At 35.6% G+C, this 25,952-nt stretch overlaps 1 protein-coding gene across 1 annotated transcript in view; it reads right to left on the bottom strand.

The window, feature by feature from the left end:
• Positions 1 to 1,676: 1,676 nt before the first annotated feature.
• Positions 1,677 to 25,952, bottom strand: part of LOC136024829 (uncharacterized) — a 74,377-nt gene continuing 50,101 nt past the window's right edge. The window contains exons 8-11 of the mRNA XM_065700312.1: positions 22,909 to 23,144; positions 20,203 to 20,298; positions 11,087 to 11,302; positions 1,677 to 2,083 (exon numbers count right to left, since the gene is read on the bottom strand). Of these exons, the coding sequence (XP_065556384.1) occupies positions 1,909 to 2,083; positions 11,087 to 11,302; positions 20,203 to 20,298; positions 22,909 to 23,144 (723 nt within the window). The 3' untranslated portion in view covers positions 1,677 to 1,908. The remainder of the gene's footprint in view (positions 2,084 to 11,086; positions 11,303 to 20,202; positions 20,299 to 22,908; positions 23,145 to 25,952) is intronic.

Genomic DNA, 25,952 nt, shown 5'->3' with positions numbered 1-25,952 from the left:
CTTTTTTCGATTACTCCCACTCCGAAGCTTTCTCGATTACTTTTTTCGATTACTCCCACTCCGAAGCTTTCTCGTTTACTTTTTTCGATTACTCCCACTCCGGAGCTTTCTCGATTACTTTTTTCGATTACTCCCGCTCCGAAGATATCTTTCTCAACGTTAGTCCTACTCTTTCCAATCATGCCAAATGTTTTTATTTCCAAAAAAAAAAACAAAAAAAACACTAACGCTCAAGATTTGGAGATAACCAATGAGTTGTAATTTTGAAATTATTGGGGTTAAGATATCTTCAAATACGTCTGGGTTCTCAGTCATATTTAAAGAAATGTTTAATAAATAATTATTTATTGTAATAATTATTTATTGGAAAGTTAACTAAGTTTTGAAACACCAGACTACCCCAAGTTTAAAAAAGGAAAAAAATGTATTTAAATGAGTAGGTTCACATTTAATTTCAAAAGCCGGGTCAATATGTTGTGATTGTTACGGATCGAACATAATCATCACAAAGTCAGATAATTCAGGATTCCACTTAAGGATCCTTGAATTATAATTTTTATAATACAATTTTATAATAGTTTTTTAATTTTTTCTGGGGGGGGGACTCCATGGAAAGTTTTTATTACAACCATTGCATTCTAAAAAGTAGCATTTTCTTTGGTAGTGAGTGCCCTTCCAAAAATTTAAAATACAATATAGCTACACCAGGATAAGTAACGAAGATGCTTCGATCATCAAGGGAAAGGAGGGGGAGTAAAATTTAATTTATGATAAGATATCTGGGGGAAAAAGAGTAGATATTCTGTTTAGCCATTTAAATTTAGGGCAATATTTTTATTCTTCTTTGAATAAAAATACCCATATCCATGTGGTTTATGTAAGATTAAAAAAGAAGTCTCATGAACAGATTAAACCTAAAGACTTGACTATAATCTTGAATATGAAGAAATAACTCCGTGGCGTTCTGCAAAAAAGGGCCTAAGGCCATTTTTTTCCGAAAATGAGTTAAGCCCACGGTTCGAAGAGGTTTATCGATTGGTCTATACAAAATGTGCTTATGGATAATTCTGACCGAGCTATAAATTGTTCCAAAAGGGCATAAAAAAGCCTAAGTCCCTGAACTTCTAAATAACGAGCAATTCCGCAATTTGGACAATTCCAGCCAATTCCGATCGAAAAGTTAACTAGGAATTAGTCTTTAAAGTTTGAAGTTTCTTAAATTCTAATCTGTGAAAAAGATTTTTCATTATGCGTTCTTATTTTCATTTTGCGCCCATATAAAGTCAGGAAAAGTGGACTTGGGCCCTTTTTACAAAATGCCACGGAACTGTTTTAGATATAAAGCTTTTTAATGCGACTCCGCACCTTTGCCGTGAAGTAATTAACCTTTATGTAAAATATAAACACAGTTTTAACGAAAAATTTTCTTACAATTGTCTTACTTTACAACATGAGGATTAGTATCCCTCAGAATATGTTTGAAGTCTTGTAAGAGCAAGGACGAATGGTATATTCAGCGCTATATTGAATAAAGTCCAAAAGACATTAGTCTATGAATTCCTTCAGTTAATTACTGCATAACAATTACTTTACTAATTAATTATTATTAATAACAATTAATTAGTTCATTACTAATTGAATAACTACATAAAAATTTACCCTCATTATCTTTAGACCATTCTTAAAGACGTTTAATATATTACCAACTACAATTAACTATTGTATAGTACGGATTACGATTTAGCCTATTACCAATTCATGGGGTTTTACCACCAAAAGAAGGGACATGGGTGATCCCTTTAAATAGAACTAAAAAGCTGCCAGATTTTTAACAGAAGTACAGTCTTTTATGACTTTTGGCATACACATTTCCCAAGGATAGATAAAAAAAAATTTATGATAAGCAAATTATTCTATATCGACACCTTTATGTTCTAGGATATGTTTGTACCAACAAGTGTTTTCAAATGGACAGTGTCCGAGTCTCCAATGCCGACACTCAACGGTTCCAAGTCTGTCTGGATTTCTATTTTCTATTATTGCACGGGTAGGGACATTCTTTCCAGGATTAGCTTTGGGCGGCCTGAAATCAAAAATAAAACATGAAAACCTTCATAGCCATTATGAGAGAGGAGTTGCATACTTCCATCTCCTTTTAGGCTAAAAACGCGTGTCTTTTAATCACTGAATCATTTTCCTATTCAACAATTTAATACTATATGCCTACATACATGCTTCCAGGTCGGAGGAAATATTCTACCCTAAGATTAGTCATGAGGGCCATGGGCGGACAGAAGGGGGAGGGGGGAAGACAAAATTTGCTTTTACTGAAGCACCAAAAATCGCTGCTTAGCACGCAAAATTGGGCAATTTTAACACTTTAGAAACTAACCGTTGTGGCAACCCTGTACACACCCCTACCTCGTGTTCCACCAAATAAATTTGACGAAAAGAAGCAACCTAAGTGTTTGACAAGTTTGACAGTGTTTTCTAATCAATGGATATCCGAAAATGTTTAAGAAGGGTAAGTACGGCTGCCTCCTTCCCTAGACAAGAAGGTACGTACGCCCATGCTGAGGGCCTTCCCTAAGAAGAATTTGGGTCTAAATTTGTGCTTTTCATGATATCAGTTAAGTTCGAGTTCAATTTTTATTCTTAACATTCACAATTACATAAATAAAAACAAAACTTCATGCTGTATAAAAACTTATTAGGGTTTTCGGTCACGCGAAAGTCCACGTACCTACTTACCTATTAAACCAAATATTTATAACGAATAAAAAAATTACTATAAACAAACGAAAATAAATAACTAAACTTAAATAATAAAGTTAAATACAAATAATAATAATAATAATACAAATTAAAAAATAAAATATTGAATTAAACATAATGATAGAGAAATATAATATAAAAGAAAAATAATAATAGCAATGCAGTCACCGTCACTCATCAATTCTAAAATCCCCCTCAACTCCCTAACTCTACCCTACCTTACATCCTGAGCCCACCCTTTCTGCCCTACCAACCCTTCCTTCCTAACCACCCTACCTTCTATAATAGAATTCAAAAATTATCCCCCAAAATAATCTTTTAATTTCTTTTTAAACTGAGGCACGTGCTCCGCTGCCCCAATGCTCACTGTTAGCATATTCTATAAAGATAGACACAGGTGTCTCACTGAAAATGAGATCTCGTACTATAAAGTAAATCAACAACTATACTATTACTACACCTAATTCCATAATTATGCAGGTCACTATTAAATTGGAAAACACTCTTAAAAACACAGGAAGTCAAACCACTCATACATTGAAACACAAATTCTGCAGCTTGGTAATCGCTTAACTGACCTATATTAGAGCTTCAGGGACATAAAACAAACGCAGGTGTCATGGTGATAAAAAGATGACACACAACACAGGTGACACACCGATATATTGGTCTAGCAGATTTATTTTGTTGAACTCGTCTCTTCTATAGTTGTACCCCAGAGGAGGCAACCGCTGGACCTATAGGGATAAACAAAAGAATAGAGTATAGTTAGAGGTATCCTTTGCGGGGGAAAATGCTGCAGACATCGAAGCATATCAACCCCTTGGGTGATTTTTCACGACACAGCGTAACTGTGATATTTCCACGGTAGTTGGCAAACAGCATAAAACTACGCTTGCTGGCCCATACTATAGCAAATTCCAGATTTAGTCACCATAAAAGATGATCCAATTTGATATTTTTGGTAAGTGTTAGTCAGTCCAAACATTTAAAAAAGGTTTTGAAATTAACTAAAAATTCATACTAAAAATGGCAGAGCAAGATAAAACTTATAAAAATTGTCCCTGTCAGGAATTGAATCTACGACCTACGGAGTAGAATACCAACAACATATCCACTGCGATATGCAGGCTTGACAGGAGACATTTTTCAAATAATGTTTATAATTTTTCCGAATTAACCGTCCCTCCACTTCCCCCAGATGGTCGAATCGGGGAAGCGACTATTTCTAATTTAATCTGGTCCGAACTTTGATATGCCTGCCAACTTTCATCGTCCTAGCATATCTGGAAGTGCCCAAACTAGCGAAACTGGGACCGACAGACAGACGGACAGAAATTGCGGTCGCTATATAGCATTTGGCCGACAGGCAAGTGCCATAACAAGGTAGCAGAGATGGCCAACTAGTTGAACTGAACAAACTCTATAGAACGTCATTAAACATATATTGCACACATTTATATGCTGGAAAAACTTTTATATTGGTCTAACAGCTTTAATTTATTGAACCTGAGCTCTTCTATAGTTGCATAAGAAGCTGCTATCCCACAGGAGGCAACCGCTGGAGATTTATGGATAAACCAACGTATAGAGTATAGTTACAGTTATCGACTTAAAAAGGGCACTAGAACTTTTTATTTCCGTTAGAACGAGCCCTATCGAGTATAGTTACAGTTATCCTTTGTGGGGGGGGGAGTGCTGCAGACTTCGAAGCATACCAACCCCATGGGCGATTTCAGACGAAACAGCGTAACCGTGATGTCACCATGGTAGTTGGGAATCAATATAAAAAACAAGGTAGCAAAGATGGCCGACTAGTTGAACTGCTTTGTCACATAAAGTTACCAAGGCCAAATATATCAATCAGTGTACCAACTCTACAGAACGCCATTAAACATATCTTGCGCACATCTACATCCTGGAAAAACCGATAAGAGGAAAACCCTATAGGAGGCAACCGCTGGAGATGTATGGATAAACCAACGAATAGATTCTAGTTACAGGCATCCTTTGTGGCGGGGGGGGGAGAGTACTGTAGACGTTGAAGCATACCAATCCCATGGACGATTTCTGACGAAACAGCATAACTGTGATATTTTCATGGTAGTTGGCAATTATCATAAAAAACAAGGTAGCAGAGATGGCCAACTAGTTGAACTGAACCAACACTAGAAAACGCCATTAAACATATATTACACACATTTATATCCTCGAAAAACCAATATATTGATCTAACAACTTTAACTTATTGAACTTGCGCTCTTCTATAATTGCATAAGAAGCAGCTACCCCATAGGAGTCAACCGCTGGATATGTATGGATAAACCAACGAATAAAGTATAGTTAGAGGTATCATTTGTGGGGAAAAGTGCTGCGGACGTCGAAGCATACCAGCCCCATGGGTGATTTCTGACGAAACAGCGTAACTGTGATATTTCGAAGTAGTTGGCAATCAGCATAAAAAACAAGGTAGCAGAGATGGCCAACTAGTTGAACTGGTTTACTTTGTTGAGCTTGCGCTCTGCTATAGTAGCATAAGAAGCTGCTGCCCCATAGGAGACAACCGCTGGAGATGTATGGATAAATCAACGAATAGAGTATAGTTACAGGTATCCGTTGTAGGGGGAAAGTGCTGCAGAGGTCGAAGCATACCAGCCCATGGGCGATTTCTGACGAAACAGCGTAGCCGTGACAATTCCATGGTAGTTGGCAATCAGCATAAAACACAAGGTAGCAGAGATGGCCAACTATCTGAAATGATTTACCATATAAAGTTACCAAGCCAAATATATCAAGCAGCGTACCAACCCTACAAAACGTCATTAAACAAATCTTGCGCACAAATCGACTCAATGAGTTGAAAACCTTTAGCCTTAAGTAATGCACGAATGGTTATTCTCAACAGCTCTTCCGCAGATAAGGCAAATATAATGAATTGTCTGCAAAGCAAGTAACACACATCGTCCAAGGGAAGATGCATGACAGACAAGGTGAAGCAGCGGACCTAACACTGATCCTTGTGGTACTTCACACCTCACTAGAAATACTGCCGATCTACTCTTATTTACCTCATGTTCTCCATTTGAGATATGTTTCGAACAAGAGAGAGAGAGAGAGATATGGAAAGAGATAGAGAGAGAGAAGAATATAAAAACCTATTACAATATATTTGTTCAGAATTAATGCCATTGTCTGCTTTAAATATACCCGCATTACCACTGCTATTATCTCAGTGTGCTAGAACTAGCACAGTTCTAAAAAGAAAACAACATAAATCACTCCTAAAAATGCAACAAGTATATAATGTCTAAACGCAAAGCAACCCAGATAGAGGGATAGAGTTTATACTCTATATCCAGATAGTTTATTTATGGAATTTTCAGAAATATAAACGAGCTTCCATGATTTCCTTTTTTTGATAAATATCTAGTCTAATGATTTCGGAAAAGGTTGCCTCATCTTATCCTGAGAATTCCCAAAAGATTCTATGTATGCTCTTTCACAACCTGGTTACACTTACACTCTTTTTTTATTTATTTAAATTGTAAGAGCAGTATATATATTTAAATTGTAAGAAGTAATAGTATTAGCCCCAAAAGATTTAACTTAATACTTCGAGTCGTTCTCGATATATTGCTGAGGTGTCTTCTTGGTAACCATAAACACAATGCCTTTTACTTTAAAGCAACATTTAGTTTTAAAGCATAATGGGCCAATTGCACGATTGTGGGGGGTTTGCGTACCCAAAATCCCAAAAGAGATAGTTTCTGGACCGTTCTACTATGCTGAAGAAAATGGTTGTCTCAAAATTTTGACTAGATGCGTTCGGAAAATGAAGGGGCTTGAGAGAAGGGCTGCTTGCCCTCCAATCTCTTTTTACTCTTGAAAAGGACACCAGAAATTTTATTTTTGAATCGAATTAGCTCCATTAAAATTTTCGATGATATTTCCAGCTATTATTGAGTGGTGCGGCCAATGATATGGCTTATATGCCTTTTGAAAACCTGCATGCATTGTTTTTCGTCTAATTGAAATTCTTCCTAAACTTTCCCTAAATCTCCCGTTTCATCTTAATACCCTTAGGCGTAATTAGTTACAGTAGCTGTAATGGTATTATTATAAGTATATACATAGTGCCATCTGGCTAATTCAAAATCCCACAACATACCCTTAAAGGTCTAACTTAATAATATAATTTCATCATATAATGTTCTTAAAATATTGCTTTGTCACGTTTTTGAAAGTCCGGATGCTCATAGCTTGTTTTGATAGTTCAACATCCGCCTAGATAGTCCTTAAAAGATTCACCTTGATACCCTTAGATTGTACAGTAGCAACAGTTGTAGCAGCATTAGTAGCAGTATGCGCATAGTACCTTTGGTTTCTTCAACATACCCTTCAACACACGCTGAAAGTTCCAGCTTCATACCATCAACCGTTGTTGAAGTATTTGGATGCGTACGCCTGACAACCTGTGTGTGCATAGTGTGTTTCGAATTAGTTCCATTTAGTTTCTATATATCCCAAATTTTTCACCTTAATCCTTAGTTTTAATGGCAGTAAAAGTAGTAATAGCAGTAGAATTAATTCAATAGCCTAAGCTTTAGTGGCAGCAGTCGTAACAGAAGTAGTAATAATAGTGACAGTAGTAGTAGCATGAGTAGAAGCAGAAGCATTAGGATGAAAATATTTACTTTTGGTAAGTTCAACATCCCTCACAACAAGCCCTGTTAGTTTTAACTTCAGACACCAAACCTTTCCTAAAATATTGCTGTTACGCCCTTTTGACAACCTGTATACAGACGGCATGTTGTGATTCCGTTCACCTTCCCCCTCAAAATTTCACCTTCGTAACCTTAGGCATAGTTGTAATAGTAGTCAGAGTAGTAAGTAAGTAAGTAAAATATTTATTACCCGTATTTTTCATATGGAACAAAACGGAGTACAATTAAAAAAAAAATAAAAGAAAAAAAAGAGAAGAAAAACGGAGAGAAATTTAAAACACAACACGGAAAAATACATAATCAAGAACTGTAGAAATGTTTAAGCCAGGGGCGGTTCCATTTTGCCTGGAAGTAAGAAATCAACCGGTTTACCACGATACTGGGGTCTGCAATCCTGTGTTTATCAATCATATAAGTATTTCTCGTCCACAAGGGCCATCACAGCAGGAAGTTCGCGAACCTAAAATAAAGGGACCGGAGCTTGCGTTTTTGGGTGTCAGTTAATAAATTCCAAAATGGCGCGATATATAGAATATTCGGCAGTGCGACAGCGTTATACATATTCGCGAGATACTTTCGGCATAAGAGGAGTCTGTTGGCGATGATAGACCCATACACGGTACGGAGTTTTTCTCGACGTGTTTGACGAGCAGTAGACGAGTTTCGTTAAGGTTACAGCCTATGGGTAAACCCAGATACACGACGTGAGATGAAACGGTAATTGACTCGCTACCCAGCAGGAGGTGTTCAGGCTGAGAAGGACTATCGTTGAAAAAAAGAACTGCACATTTAGTAGTCAGAGTAGTAGTATTGATATAACTAGTAATAGCATTAACATATTACCTTTTGATCAGTAGAACATCTCTCTCTTCAAGTCCTAGAAGTTTTAAATTATTAAAATCAGTCGTTGCAATGACATTGCTGATATGTCCCTTCTGATAACCCGAGTGTTATCAAATTTTCCTCTCAGTGCTCTTAGCCTTACAAGTAGTATCAACAGAAGCAGTAGTAGTAGTAAATGCAGCAGTAACAGTAGTATTTGCAGTAGTTTGCACATATTGCCTTTTGGTGGGATGATCTTCACACCAAAAGGCAATAAGCATTCTCTGGAAGTTTCAACTTAATATCCAAATAAATTATTGAAATACGCTATTTTGACCATTCGCATGCACATAGCGTCTTTGGACTTATCTCGAATTTCCCCTCAATACTGTATATAAAGCAGTCTGATAGTAGTAGTGGTGGTAGTCGTAGTAGTATTGGTAGTATGCAAGTATTGCCTTTTGATCATATCCTTTATTGTTTCCTGAATTTTCCAAATTAATATACTCAGTTATTCATGTGTTTTGCCCTTTTGACAATCCTTATACACATAACGTGTTTTGATTTAGTTCAACATTCCCCTCAATATTCTCTGAAAGGCTCACCTGTGAATGCCCTTCGTCTTTTTGGCCTCCTTGGCCAAGGGACAAATGTAGAATCCTTGAATGCCCTCCTTGTCCCGAGGACTGTGAGGAGGTTGATATCCCCAAAGACAATTACTGGACCTTTCAACAAGGCTGAACAATATAGATTCCTTAAAATTTCGATCGGATATGTTTTGGCGAATGATAGGCTTGGGAAGGGGGGGGGCTGATTGCCCTCCATTCATTTTTTACTCTTAAAAAGGGCACTAAAACTTCGGACTTCCAATCAAATGAGCTCCATCCCTTCAAAAGCTTATACTACCACTGTTCCATAAAAATTTTATATGCCCCGGGGCATAACTTACAACCCTTGTCCATGGGCTCTAGGGGTTGTGTCCATTCTAAAGACATTGTTATATTATTTTTGGACTAATAGTAACAAAATGGCTGTCTCACAATTTCAGTCTAATTCGTTTTGGAAAAAGAGGATGTCAGGGAGAGGGGCTAGCTGCTCTTCGTCATGTTTGACTTTGAAAAGGGAACTAGAACTATAAATTTCAAATTAAATGAGCCTCTTCTAAAGTTCACACGGCCACCCATTCCATTAAAACCTTATATGCATCTGGGGCATAACTTACAACCCTTACCCCCAGACTCTAGGAAATTCTGTCCACCCCAAAGGCCTTATTATATGATCTTTGGACGATTTTTGAACAAATGGCTATCTCAAAATTTTTATCGGATGCATTTGTGGAAAATACAGCGTAGAGGGGAGGAGAGGCTGCTCCCGATAACTTAGACTCCTAAAAAAGGAACTAGAACATCTGATTTCCCATCCAATGAGCCCCCTCCAGAGTTTACACGACCACACTTTCCATAAAAAACCTTATATGCCCTCGGAGAACAACTTACAACCCTTGTGCTGAGGGCTGTGGAGTGGGAGGGTCATTCTCAAAGATGTAATTTCAAGACCTATTAACTACCCTGAACAAAAAGGCTATCTCAAAATTTTGATTAGATGTGTTTTCGGAATTGATGTGTGTGTGGGGGAGGGAGGGCTTGTTACTCTCCAATCAATTTTGACGATTAAAAAAGGTCCTATCAATTTCCAATCGAATGAGCCCTTTTTGAAGTTTCTACGACAACAAATGGCCATCTCAGAATTTCTATCAGATGCATTTCGGGAAAATACAAGCATTTTGGGAAAATACGAGGTGTGGGGGGGGGTATCCACCCTCCGATCACTTCTTAAAACTCCGATCAACCTTAAAAAGGATATTAGAACATCCGATTAGTAATCCAATAAGCCCCCTCGAAAGTTTCTACGACCACCCTTTGGATAAAAAACTTTATATGCTCCAGGGCATAACTAAAAACCCTCGCCCTGAGAGCTTGGGGGGTTGTCATCCTCAAAGACATAATTTCTGGATCTTTTAACTACATTGAACAGAATGGCTACCTCAACATTTTGATTGGATGTGTTTGGGGGAATGGTGGGCATGGGTTAGTTGCACTCCAATCCCTTTCGACTATTAAAAAAGGCACTAGCCGTTTCAATTTACAATAGAATGCGCCCTTTTCGAAGTTTCTATGACAAATCCTTCGATTCTAAGTGCGCTTGTCTAAAACCACAAAAAAATGATAATAATACATCGTGCCCACATCGCTCTTTACTCTTTAATTCGCTGTCTATGTTTAGAAACATAACTCAACACAATGTTGCTGTGAAATTTCACTTTGTTAATTGGTTTCAACTATTTTTGGACAAGTTTTACTTTTGGAAAAACGCAAAATTTCCTCAGCCATTTCAGAAAAAGGAGTTGAATCAAGAGGGAAAAATGGATAAAGCATCCAAATATTCAAAATACTTTAGCCAAAATCAATCAAACTTGAAATAAATTAAAGTGACAAAAAAAAAATTAATAAAATTATGCTGTTAAGAAAGAGGTATGAATTACGATGCTCGTCTTTTTTCTGTAAAAGAAGAGAAACTGTAAAACTACCATCTAGACTCAAATTTCGGACTCTGTCCATCTTCATTAACCTTCTCAATTATGCTCATGACTGCAACTTTGAGAATTTCTTTACTTTTACAAGTGGAGATGGTCTAGGACAGATGGTTCCTAAAAGGCTCTTCCCCCAGTCTTCAAGGGAAATATGGAAAAAATCAAAACAACTTACCCAACTAAAACACTTCCTTTGCTGAGAACAAGATTGGGCTTGTTAATAGTGGTAGCAGCATTATTATTAGTAGGAAAACGAATTAAAAGACAATTATTTCCAATTTTTTGCCCCTGCATAATTTTCATCGCTTCACCAGCAGCCTTGTGGTCCAAGTAGTTGACAAATGCACATCGACTTTCTTTTTTTATGGTTATATTCAAAATGCCACCAAATCTGAAAGCAAAAAATGTTGCACTAGGATACAGCAAAGATACAATAGTGCCAAACAGGAATTAGGAAGAACCGGGGAATTTTAAGATTACTCCTACTCGAGAGTAAGATGTTTTTCCTAGTATTGGTCCTGATTCTTTCCATTATGCTCCTCAGTTTGACAAAGATTGTCATCAGTAGCATCAACTTAATTTGATGCACGGGAGGCAAAAATATTTCAAACTGGGAGGAGGGGACAATTTTGTATTTTTTCATTAAAATTACAAGAAAAGGTGTTTTTTCAATGAGAATTCCCACAGAAAAATTTGTTTTCAAAATCAGGGATGGCAAACAAATCTAGGAGGCAGGGTTAAAAAACCTCCATCGCCTTTGATATTCAGTCAAGACAAGAGGAACCTTTCCCTAATATCGATTTGAAGTACCCCTCAATGACCTCCTCCTTCTCGGAGAAAAATTGCACACTGTAAATACTTCCATAGTCATAACTTCATAAAAATAGAAGATTACATAAAAAACAAAAAGACACAGAGAGCACTTAAAAGATAGGAAATAGAGAAAGAGAAAAGGGAAGAGAGAGAGAGAGAAAGAAAGAGGGAGGGATGAAAAGAGAGAGAGACATAGTGAAGAGGAGAGACATTATTATTTTGGAACAATTTTAGATCGCCCCTAAGCCAGACATGGCCTTTTTATCAAACAGTTCGTGGTAACGAACTGTAGTAAGGAGCGACCCGGCTCAATAGTAACCAAAATTCTAAAAATAGAATTTCAATGCCAATAGTTACATCAAAAGAATTGCATTTTAATGCTGATTTTAAATATATAAATTTAATCAAGATTAGTCTTACGCGTCAAAAGTTACGAGCCTGAGAAAATTTGCCTCATTTTAGAAAACAGGGGGAAATACCCCCTAAAAGTCATACGATCTTAACGAAAATCACACCATCAGATTCAGCGTATCAGAGAACCTTATTGTAGAAGTTTAAAGCCCTTATCGACATAAATGTGGAATTTCGCATTTTTTGCCAGAAGACAAATCACGGATGCGTGTTTATTTATTTGTTTATTTATTTATTTTTTTTTTTTCCAGGGGTGATCGTATCGACTCAGTGGTCCTAGAATGTCACAAAAGGGCTCATTCTAACGGAAACTAAAAGTTCTAGTGTCCTTCTTAAGTGACCAAAAAAAATTGAGGGCACCCAGGCCCCCTCCCACGCTCATGTTTTCCCCAAAGTCACCGGATCAAAATTTTGAGATAGCCATTTTATTCACCATAGTCGAAAAACTTAATAACTATGTCTTTGGGGACGACTTACTCCCCCGCAGTCCCCGTGGGAGGGGCTGCAAGTTACAAACTTTGACCTGTGTTTACATATAGTAATGGTTACTGGGAAGTGTACAGATGTTTTCAGGGGGATTTTTTTGGTTTGGGGGGAGAGTTGAGGGGGGGGGGGGTATGTGGGAGTATCTTTCCATGGAGGAACTTCTCATTGGGGGAGAGACTTTTAATGGAGGGGGCGCAGGATTTTCTAGCATTATTTAAAAAAACAATGAAAAAATAAATATGAAAAGTTTTTTTCTACTGAAAGTGAGGAGCAGCATTAATACTTAAAACGAACAGAAATTATTACGCATATGAGGTTTACCACCTCGTAATACCTCGCTCTTTACGCTAAATTATTTTTAGTAATTTCCACTATTTATTCTACGGCCTCTGTGATTCAGGGGTCATTCTTAAGGAATTGGGACAAAATTTAAGCTTTAATCTAAACAGCGAGGTATCGACGAGGGGTGAGCCCCCTCATATACGCAATAAAACATACGAATATAGAAGTTCGCTACGTAAGTTAATTCGTAAGTTACGTATATTTTTTACTTATGAAAACGTTAGTAAAAAAAATTAAAAGTTATAGTTGCCTTTTTATGTAATCAAAAAATTGGAGGGCAACTAGGCCTCATCTCTCGCTCCTTTTTTCTCAAAATCTTCCAATTATAACTATGAAAAACCCATTTAGCCCCAAAAAATTAATATGCAAATTTCGTTTTAATTATTTATGCGCGGAGAGCCAAGATAAAAAAATGCATTAATTTAAAAACGTCCAGAAATTAAACAAACAAAAACAAGTTTTTTTAAATGAAAGTAAGGAGCGACATTAAAACTTAAAACGAACAGAAATTACTCCGTATATGAAAGAGGCTTTTGTCCTCAACGCCTCGCTCTTTACGCTAAAGTTTTTAAATTTTTAAGAAGTCGAGTTAAGAGAAAGAGTCAAATTTAGCGTAAAGAGCGAGGCGTTGAGGACGAAAAGCCCCTTTCATATACGGAGTAATTGCTGTTCGTTTTAAGTTTTAATGTCGCTCCTTACTTTTATTTAAAAAAAACTTGTTTTTTTTGTTTAATTACGGAATAAGATTGACTGAGAAACCAATCTATATATGAGAGATGTTACAACTCCGGGGGTCTCAGGGTGTTTAAATGTTCCTAATTGGATTTGAGTCCTATATTTACAATTGGTAACTTTGAAAGCCTTAAAATGCCCACTTTAGCAGAAATTGGTATCCAAACGTGGCCTAATCCTTTTGGGGATAATGCCATACATTTACCACCCTAAATATAAGATAGCATGTCTTTTACTGGCCGAAAACATTTTCACTGGCACTACTTAACTGATATTTTATATAATTAATTAAATGTAAATCGCTGTCATTCACTAGTAGTTTTTAAGTTACTTTAGTGGCTTCTCGTAGGTAGATAATCACATATAATTGAATGATACATTTTAATAAAAAATTAAAAAAAATTCTAATTTTCCAGTCCGCTAAAATCTCCATAAAAAAAAGCGCCAAAACTATGGCCTACTGTCAAAAGCCCGCTTTGAAAAACATCAAACACAGCCAATTACTTACCCCCTCTGGCATCTATATCTTCCATCTCCAGCCACTTGAATTTCAATTATAATAATTCAATAGAAAAACCACGTGAGCAATAAGAGTTCATTAATATAGTTAAAACCTCCTTTCCAAAGAATACAGTTATTTGTGGATTGTCACAATTTTTTCAACAATACTTTTCTATTAATTAATTTTACATTACGAGGTCATGGGTTCAACTCCTACAGATGGCAAAATTTTCCCTACAAATTACCATTTTTCCTATAAAAGCAAGCCATTTAAATACTATGCGCATATATTTAAAGACGCATCTACATTCGGTGGTTTCTGAATAAGTGGGAGGAAAAACTGGTAATCCGGATAGTGTTGACCACTACTGACGCTCGTTTCCTGTTTCTGGGTAGGGCAAAAAAAGACAAAGGGCCGGCATACCAAAAACTAAGAAGTCAAGATGGATTGTTCTGTTTTCTGGGAGCTATATCAAGGAACAAATTTGAAAAGGAAACAATGTAAGTTACCAAGAAAGATAAAGAAGCTTATAAACTATCAAAATTGGTCAATTGTAGAGACTTTCTCGCCAATTGACATCTAGAAGGTTGGAAAAATGGGAGAAGGCTATTAGTAACATAGTTGGCGTTTTTGTTGATTAATTTCAAAAACATTTTCCACAAAACAAGTTTTTTGAAGAAAGGTAAAGAGCTCAATTAAGCCAGAATGAACAAAAATAAAGTCAAACAATGTTCCAAGCGTAAAACTACCCCAAGTGACTATCAATAAATACATGAAACTCAAAATGAAGACAAATTACAATAAATAGCCAGCTCAAACTCAAAACGAGCCAAAATTAACATGAGTAGGGACGATAACCCCCATACCTTCTCAAGATCAGAAAATAATTTGTGCTTTACTGAGAAAAAAAAATAATAACCATGGATTTTCAGTTTAATTGAGATATACTGATATTTATTCCTTTAAAGTTTTGATAATTTTTCATTTATGAAAATAAGAAAAGTGAAAAAATTTCAAACATATTCTGATATCCCCCTCAATTTCTTCTAATTTGAGGGAAATTCAATATATTTGAAATTCCGCTCGAATTTCCCTTCAATACTTTATATAAAGTAGTCTGGTAGTTGCAGTAGTATAGCACGCAAATTTTGCCTTTTTGATCACCTCCTTATCATTTCCTGAGTTTTCCAAATTAGTATACTTTTGACAATCCGTACACACACAAAGTGTGTTGATTTAGTTCAACACTCCCCTCAAAATTCTCTGAAAGGCTCACCTGAATACCCTTTGTCTTCTTGGGAAGTAAATTTCAAACATATTCTGATATCCCCCTCAATTTCTTCTAATTTGAGGGAAATTCAATATATTTGAAATTCCGCTCGAATTTCCCCTCAATACTGTATATAAAGTAGTCTGGTAGTTGCAGTAGTATAGCACGCAAATTTCGCCTTTTTGATCACCTCCTTATCATTTCCTGAATTTTCCAAATTAGTATACTTTTGACAATCCGTACACACACAAAGTGTGTTGATTTAGTTCAACACTCCCCTCAAAATTCTCTGAAAGGCTCACCTGAATACCCTTTGTCTTCTTGGGAAGTAAATTTCAAACATGCATACCTTTCTCAATAACATATACTATGCAAAAACAAAACAGGAATTGCCGAACTTACAGCACTTGTCCCGAGGACTGTAGGAGGTTGACACCCCCCATACTGGATCTTTCAACAATACTGAACAAAAAAGCTTTCTTAAAATTTCGATCGAATATGTTTTAAAACTGACAATCCACAGCCATTTTCTTTTTTCAGTAAAGTGAAAATTATGTTCTGTGGGGGTTGCCAAAGGCTAAATTTCCAGACCTTTTAACTACGATGAACATATTGCCTATCTCAAAATTTTGATTTGTTGTGTTTTGAGAGTTGATGGACGTGGGGGGAGGGCTTGCTGCCCTCCAACTTTACACCAAAAGGGCACTAGCCCTTTCATTTTCCAATTGAACGAGACTTTTTTTTAAGTTTCTACGACAACAAATGGCCATTTCAAAATTTGTACCAGATGCATTTCGGGAAAATACGAGGTTTCAGGGGGTATCCACCCTTCGATTACTTTCAATCCTAAAAAGAACGTTAGAACTTCTGATTACCAATCCAATGAGCCCCCTCCAAAAGTTTATACGTTCACCCTTTTTATAAAAACCTTGTATGTCCCAAGGGCATAACTTAAAACCCCTGCCCTGAGGGCACTGGGGAGGGAGTGTCACCCGCGAAGATAGAATTTCTGGATCTTTGAATTACGTGGAACAAAATGGCTAGCTCAAAATTTGATTGGATTTATTAGGGTAATGGTGGGTGTTGTAGGAGAGTTACTTGCCCTCCAGTCACTTTCGACTATCAAAAAGGGCACTAGCCTTTTCAATTTTCAATCGAATGAGCTCTTTTCGAAATTTCTACTGTAACAAATGGCCCTCTCAAAATTAGTATCAAATGCATTTCGGGAAAATACGAGTTGTGGGGGAGGGGGTATCCAACCTCCTATCACTCTGAACAGGGCACTAAATAATCTGATTACCAATCCAATGAGCCCCCTCCGAGGTTTATACGATCACCCTTTCTGTATAAACCTTATATACCCGGGCATAACTTCAACCCTTGAACTGAGGGATATGGGAGGGGTGGTTGTCTTCCTAAAAGACATAATTTATGAACCTTTTAATTACGTTGAACAAAATGGCTATCTCAAAATTTTGATTGGATGTGTTTGGAGAAATGGTGGGTGTGGTAGGGGGGTTAGTTGCCCTTCAAACGCTTTCGACTATTAAAAAGGGCACTAGTCTTTTCAATTTCCAATCGAATGAGCTCTTTTCGAAGTTTTTACGAAAACACATGGCCATCTCAGAATTTCTATCAGATGCATTTCAGGGAAGTGTGAGGTGTGTATGTGTACAAGCGTGTGTGGGGGAAGGAATCTACCCTCCGATCACTCTCAATCTTAAAATGCATTAGAACTTATGATCACCAATCCAATGACCCCCTCCGAATTTTACACGATCACCCTTTCTATATATACCTTGTATGCCCCCAGGGCATAATTTATAACCCTTGCCCTGAAGGCTGTGGGCGGGTTTGTCATCCTTAAAGGCATAATTTCCGGACCTTTCAATTACGTTGAACGAAATTGCTATTTCAAAATTTTGATTGGATGTGTTTGAGGAAATGGTGGGCGTGGGAGGAGGGGTTAGTTGCCCCTCAGTCACTTTTGACTATCAAAGAGGGCTCTAGTCCTTTCAGTTTCTAATCGAATGAACCCTTTTCAAAGTTAGTACGACAACAAATGGCCATCACAAAATTTCTATCAGATGCACTTCGGGAAAATACTAGATGTGGGGGGTATCCTCCCTCTGATCACTCTGAATTTCAAACAGGGCACTAGAATATCTGATTACCAATCCAATGAGCCCCCTCCGGAGTTAATACGATCACCCTTTCTATATATACCCTATATGCCCTCAGGGAATAACTTACAACCCTTGCCCTGAGGGCTCTGAGGGGGGGGGGAGGTTCATTCTCAAAGAAATAATTTCCAGATCTTTCAACTAAGTTGAACAAAATGGTTGTCTCAAAATTTTGATTGGATGTGTTTGGGAAAATGATGGGCGTGGGAGAGGGGTAAGTTGCCCTCCAATCACTTTTGACTTTTAAAAAGGGCACTAGCCCTGTCAATTTCCAATCGAATGAGCCTTTTCCGAAGTTTTTACGACAACAAATAGCCATCTAAAAATTTCTATCAAATGTATTTTATAAAAATACGAGGTGCGGGGGACGGGTATCCACCCTTACATCACTCTGAATCTCAAAAAAGCGCATTAAACTTCTGATTAGCAATCCATTGAGCTCCTTCCGAGGTTTATACAATCACACTTTCTGTATAAACCTTATATGCCCCCAGGACATAACTTACAACCCTTGCCCTGAGGGCTCTGGGGGGTGTCATCCTCAAACAATTTCCGGACCTTTTAACTACGTTGAACAAAATGGCTACTCTCAAAATTTTGATTGGATGTGTTTGGGGAAATGGTGGGCGTGGAAGGGGTGATAGTTGACCTCCGTCGAGTCGAAATCACTTTCGACTATTAAAAAGGGAATAAGCCCTTCCAATTTCCAATCAAATGAGCCCTTTTCGAAGTTTTTACGACAGCCCATTCGATACGAAGTGCCCTGGTCTAAAAACAAAAAAAAATAATAATAATACATTGTGCCCATATTGCTCTTTACTTAGACAGTGCTATTTCGCTGCCTATCATCAAACAGTTCGTGGTAACGAACTGTAGTAAGGAGCGACCCGGCTCAATAGTAAACGAAACTCTAAAAAACGGAATTTTGATACCAATAGATATATCAAAATAATTGAATTTTTATGCTGATTTTAAATATATAAGTTTCATCAAATTTAGTCTTGCTCATCAAAAGTTACGAGCCTGAGAAAATTTGCCTTGTTTTGGAAAATCGGGGGAAACACCCTCTAAAAATCACACCATCGCATTTAGCGTATCAGAGAACCCTACTGTAGAAGTTTCAAGCTCTTATCTATAAAAATGTGGAACTTAGTATTTTTTGCCACAAAACCGATCACGGGTGCGTGTTTATTTGTTCGTTTTTTTTTTGTTTTTTTTTTTTAACCAGGGGTGATCGTATCGACCAAATGGTCCTAGACTGTTACAAGAGGGCTCATTCTAACGGAAATTAAAAGTTCTAGTGCCCTTTTTAAGTGACCAAAAAAACTGGAGGGCACCTAGGCCCCCCCACGCTCGTTTTTTCCCAAAGTTTTTTTTCCCAATCGAAAAACATAATAACTATTATGTTTCCCAGAGTCCCCAGGGGAGGGGCTGCAAGTCACAAACTTTGATCAGAGTTTACATACAGTCACGATTATTGGGAAGTGTACAGACCTTTTCAGGATGATTTTTTGGTTGGGGGGCTACGTGGGAGAATCTTTCCTTGGAGGAATTTGTCATGGGAGAAAAGAAATTCCATGAAGGGGGCGCAGGATTTTCTAGCATTATTTAAAAACAATGAAAAAATAAATATGAAAAACTTTTTTCAACTGAAAGTAAGGACCAGCATTAAAACTTAAAACGAACAGAGATTATTACGCATATGGGAGGTCAATCTCTTCCTAAATAGCTCGCTCTTTAATCTAATGTATTTTTAGTAATTTCAACTATTTATTCAACAGCCTTTGTGATTCAAGGGGCAATCTTAAAGAATTAGGACAAAATTAAAGCTTTAGTGTAAAGAGTGATGTATTAATGAGGAGGAAAACCCCCTCATATACATAATAAAAATATACGAATATAGAAGTTCGTTACGTAAGTTAATTTGTAAGTTATGTATATTTTTTACTAATAAAAACGTTCGTTAAAATTAAAAAATTCTACTTGCCTTTTTAAGTAACCGAAAAATTGGAGGGCAACTGATCAAAATCAAAACTAATCAAACTAATAAAATCTGATCAAAACTAAGAGAAAGCCATTTAGCAAAAAAAAATTAATACACAAATTTCGTTTTAATTATTCATTTGCGGAGAGCCAAAATAAAAACATACATTAATTCAAAAACGTTCAGAAATTAAATAAAAAAAAAAACAAGTTTTTTTAACTGAAAGTAAGGAGCGACATTAAAACTTAAAACGAACAGAAATTACTCCGTGTATGAAAGGGGCTGTTCCTCCCTCAACGTCCCGCTCTTTACGCTAAAGTTATTTACTGTTTAATAAAGTAGAATTGAGAGAAAGAGTAAACTTGTTTTTTTTATTTAATAACAGATAAAATCGAATTGAACTGATTATTTTGAGCTGGATACATATTAGTTCCTTATTAAATAAAAATAGAAAACCTGTCTCCCTGTTTTCAAGAAAACATCAAATGTAGACTTACTCTAAGATATCCTCCAGATAAAGTTAGGCACGAAAATATTTAAATTAAGAAAAAAAAGAAAAAAGACTAACCTGCTAAATTGGCTTTTCAACTCCTTTTCCACTTTATCATTAACATCAAATAAATTACCAATCCAAATAGACTTTGATTGTAAAGGGTTCCGCGGGCTATAAATTAAAATGAACTTTGTCAATCATTAAAGCATAATCATAATGAAATAGTTGTTGTTTAATTTTGAGGAGAGGATTCTGGAGCTCGGCTACTTTCCATTATAAGGCAATGTATGAGATTTTTACCAAATTCTACAAAAATGGTATTTTCCAATGCTCAAACTTTTCCATCATTTCCGCCTGCTCTACCGAATAGTACCCGAAAAAAAACCGACAAAGTGAACATGTCGAACAACTCGGCAATATACCAAAAAAATGACAACAAAATTTCAAAGTAGTGAGAGCTAATCCAAGGTCAATAGCATTTACATACGAAGAATTTCGATACATTTCTAGATTAACTGACAACTGAAATAGATAAAGAGATATGCATTTAGAAATGGATTTTCATCAGGAATCCAAATGTAACATTCATTTGTATTACATTCAAATACTCTTAACATTCAAATAGATTTAACAGTTTATAAAAACATTCAGAAATTCGTTGATTATATACAATTCAGGGTATGTATTTGACCATTATGCGGGGGGAGGGAGCAAGTAAGGGTAAAATAAATTTATGACACAAATTAATGTTTTATTTGATTCAGGATGAAATTCTAACCCGAAAAAAAAAACACATTTCTATTTTTTATCTCTCCGAATTGTTAGCTAATCTAGAAATTTTAAGTAATGAAACCACATGTTTAAAAAAAAAAAAAAAAAAAAAAAAAAAAAAAAAAAAAAAAAAAAAAAAAGGCACAAAGGAATTACGCTAACTAAAATGAAGCAGCCTCTGCTGCTTCATTTATCACTGCTGCACTGCTTCATCCCCAAGAATTTTGGTGTCCGCCATGTGGCCTCGTTTACTATCTTACAGTGCCATCTATGTACTTACTTTTGATCATTTATTCTTTTTTTAGATGGATATTTATTTATCTGCAATTTTTTTTTTTTACGAAAAAAGCAATATAATTTCTTCCGAAAATTGGCATAGTGCTATTTTCCGGTGAAAAAAAAACGATCTAGGTAGGTAACGACTTAGGGAAAACCTGTTTCAAACCTTAATTTTGGGAAAACATTTTTCAGATGAATCTCGTCAAAATTACTTGGAACAGCTATAATAAATTTCGCCGAACGTGAGTGTTTTGCTAAATATTTAAATAAGCATATTGCAATTTAATTTGATTATCGATAACATCGAATAATTAGTCAATATAAATATGCAAAAAGGTTCGCTCAATAGAATGAAATCAAAGTTGTTTTACTAAAGAGATAAAAAAGCTGTCTTTCTTTTTAGAAAGGGAAGCTCGGTCCCCCGATACTAAGCATAATAGGACTTAAGAAGTATTTAATTATTTATAGAGTATAAAAAGTATATTCTAAGTTTAAAAGAAGTACCGAGTAGCGCAAACTGAAGAAAATAGATCATTAATAAAGATCACATGTAATAAAGCTCTTTTAATAAAGACCATATTTAATAATGAAGATCACATGTAGTTACACCATTAATAAAGCTCGAATACATTATTGTTTACATTAAATTAATAAATATCATAGGCAACAATAATATAATTATAATGATTAATTAATAATAAAAGATAAAATGATTAATAACAGATTAATAGAGATCAAATGTACTAAGACCGTTAATAAAGCTCTAACATGTTGCTGTTTACATTAAATTAACAAGGATCACATGTAATAATAATGATGTAATATTAATTAGTTAATGATAAAATGATTAATAACAGATTAATAGAGATCAAATGTACCGAGACCGTTAATAAAGCTCTTACATGTTACTATTTACATTAAATTAATAAAGATCACATGTAATAATAGTGTAGCAATATTTATTAATTAATAATCAATGATAAAACGATTAATAACAGATTAAAACATATCAAATGTACTAAGACCATTAATAAAGCTCTAACATGTCACTGTTTACATAAAATTAATAACGATCACCTGTAATAATAATGTAGTTACATTGATTAATTAATGATTAATAACAGATTAATAGAGATCAAATGTACCGAGACCGTTAATAAAGCTCTTACATGTCACTGTTTACATTAAAAGGTCACATGTAAGAACAGTGTAGCAATATTTATTAATTAATAATAAATAATAAAATAATTAATAACATTAATAAAGGTCACATGTAAGAAGACCATTAATAAAGCTCTTCACAAGGGATTACTCATCATTCACAACTTAAACCTGAATAACAACTTCGGGATCCTGTACCTACATTATTTTAAGTCTGTTTTCAACACACCTCACATTAATGAAGATCTTCTTTGCGAGCAGCACTAAACAAGAATAAGTGTATTTTTTAGTTTACTTTTTTCCAATCTTCTCGATCTTCCTTTGGACTAGTATCACCAGGGTAATTCCAGTCCTTGTTCAGGTATGTATAATTATTATCCCTGCTAAATTGACGAGTGATATCACAGAAATACTAAAATAAATTTTAGTTCGTATTTTTCAATCAATGATGTGGGAGTTGGTCTTTGGATAAAAATCATCCTCGGATTTAAATTAAAATATTGGTAACTAAAGATATAAGATCATATTTTAATGTAGGTGATTTCATGAGAATAATTAAACAATACTTACTCTTCATGTGGTTCTAAATGTGGAACTGTAGGATTGACAACTAATGTACTTGCTGAGGTTGGAATAATTTCAACTATGGTGTTTTCAGTAGTAGCGGGGGTCATCTTTGCTGGAGCAGACAAGACCGAAAGATTCTTTGAGACAGTCGCAGTTTGAGATAAATGAAAATTTTCCGGTAATGGGATCTCACTTTCCCTGGCGTTTTGTGATTGGCTAAGTAATTCTTGAAGTGCGTCCTACAATGACAGATAAATCCATATAAACGAATCATTTGAGCACTATACTCCCGTATGCACCGTAGTTTTTTTTTTCGTTTTCCTCAGCTCAGCGACTTGTATTTGTCATTTCAATATTTGTCACATAAGTTTGTTAAGTTTGTGAGCTGTCTAGTTAGTTTGTTTAGCTGTTTTAGCTGCAAGTTCAAGCTGATTTACTTAAGTGCTACATTTGTGAGCTGCTTTTCGACCCCTTCCGAATGTCAATTACTTCAAAACTTTATCAATTCAAGCACTTCCAATGACATTGGAATAATATAACATTGAAATTCCCTGCCTTTCATATCGCATCTTGTCTAAATAAAACAATAAAACGGGTGATTTGACACCAACAAATATAAAACAAACACATATTATACAAGACTTGACAGCACAGCGGCGAGAACACTTGCTTGAGCCCATGGTAACTTAAGTTCGAATTTTAGGCCAGATAACTCATTTTTTTTCTTTTATGCATTTATTGCATTCTTTTTCTCCATTCATTTCTCGTTTTTTCCTTTCGTCATTTATAGCTTAGATCAATCTGATAGCTATGTTTTGTAAAGCCCAGTCTGTTTTGCACCATTCTTTTTCATTAATTAAATAAAAAAAACTAGTTTTTTAACTGAAAGTAAGGAGCGACATTAAAACTTAAAACGAACAGAAATTACTCCGTATATGAAATGGGTTGTCCCCTCCGCAGTCCCACGCTCTTTACGCTAAAGTTTGACTCTTTGCCACAATTCTACTTTTTAAAACAACTAAAACTTTAGCGTAAAGAGCGTGGGACTGCGGAGGGGACAACCCATTTCATATACGGAGTAATTTCTGTTCGTTTTAAGTTTTAATGTCGCTCCTTACTTTCAGTTAAAAAACTAGTTTTTTTTATTTAATTTCTGAACGTTTTTGAATTAATGCATGTTTGATTTTGGCTCTCCGCACATAAATTATTGAAATGAAATTAGTATATTAATTTTTTTTTGGCTAAATGGCTTTCTCTTAGTTTTGATCAGACGATTTTGAGAAATAAGGGATGGGGAAGGAGGCCTAGCTGCCCTCCAATTTTTCGGTTACTTAAAAAGGCTACTATAACTTTTAATATTCAATGAACGTTTTTATTAGTAAAAAATATACGTAACTTAAGAATTAACTTACGTAACAAACTTTTATATTCTTATATTTTTATTATGTGTACGAGGGGGTTTGTACCCTCGTTAATACCTCGCTCTTTACACTAAATCGTAAGTTTTGTTCCAATTCTTTAAGAATGACCCCTGAATCAAATAGGCCGTTGAATAAATAGTTGAAATCACTAAAAATATTTTAGCATAAAGAGCGAGGTATTTATCTCCTCCTAAATACCTCGCTCTTTATGCAAAAGTATTTTTAGAGCCCTTCATATGCGTAATAATCTCTGTTTGTTTTAAATTTCAATGCTATTCCTTACTTTCATTTGAAAAAACGTTTTCATGTTTATTTTTTCATTGTTTTTTTTTATAGTAATGCTAGAAAATCCTGCGCCCTTTTCATTGAATTTTTTTCAACCATGGCATATTTCTCCAAGGAAAGATCCTCCCACATAGCCCCCTCCCTCAACCCTACCCCCAAAACCAAAAAAAATCCCCCTGAAAACGTCTGTACACTTCCCAATAACCATTATTATATGTAAACACTGGTTGAAGTTTGTAACTTGCAACCCCTCCCCCAGGGACTGTGGGGGAGTAAGTCATCCCCAAAAACATAGTTATTAAGATTTTCGACTATTCCAAACAAAATGGCTATCTCAAAATTTTGATCCGTTGACTTTGGGAAAAAATGAGCGTGGGAGGGGGCCTCGATGCCCTCCAATTTTTTTGGTCACTTAAAAAGGGCACTAGAACTTTTCATTTCCGTTAGAATGAGCCCTCTTCCGAGATTCTAGGACCAGTTGGTCGATACGAAGACCCCTGGAAAAAAAAAAAAAAAACAAAAAAACAAAAAAACAAACAAATAAACACGCACCCGTGATTTGTCTTCTGGCAAAAAATGCAAAATTCCACATTTTTGTAGATAGGAGCTTGAAACTTCTACAGTAGGGTTCTCTGATACGCTGAATCTGATGGTGTCATTTTCGTTAAGATCCTACGACTTTTAGGGGGTGTTTCCCCCTATTTTCCTAAATAAGGCAAATTTTCTCAGGCTCGTAACTTTTGATGGCTAAGACTAAACTTGATGAAACTTATATATTTAAAATCAGCATTAAAATGCGATTCTTTTGATGTAGCTATTTATATCAAAATTCAATTTTTTAGAGTTTTGGTTACTATTGAGCCGGATCGCTCCTTACTACAGTTCGTTACCACGAACTGTTTGATATTCACAGATTGCGGAGAAAAAAAAACACTTCTGCTTTTTTAGATCATTTTGAAAACAAGTTTTTAAAGAAACGCTTATTTAAGTCTATACTATTTCTTGCTTAGGGCATAAGTACATACATATGCACTTATACCGCTAAAGAAAATAAGGACCCAATGTCTTTTAGTAAAGAAGCATAATAGCCCTATTTTAAGCAGTCTATATGTATCATCTCTTGAATTATTTTGGTTATTGGGAATCTAATCAATGCATAAAAAAGGTAGTTGAGTTACAGTTCGGGATTTGAACCTTTCAAAAGAACATCAGAACTATGTTGGTGAAAAACATTTTTTATAGTTTCTTTAAACTCGTTTCCAATAACAGATATTTAAAAATATACTAAAAGTACACCTTCCAAATAAGAAGCTTAAAGAGTGTACGTACAGCTTAAAACAA

The sequence above is a fragment of the Artemia franciscana genome, chromosome 3 (assembly GCF_032884065.1).
Source record: "Artemia franciscana chromosome 3, ASM3288406v1, whole genome shotgun sequence".
Taxonomy (NCBI): domain Eukaryota; kingdom Metazoa; phylum Arthropoda; class Branchiopoda; order Anostraca; family Artemiidae; genus Artemia; species Artemia franciscana.
This window is presented reverse-complemented; position numbering and strand designations above follow the sequence as displayed.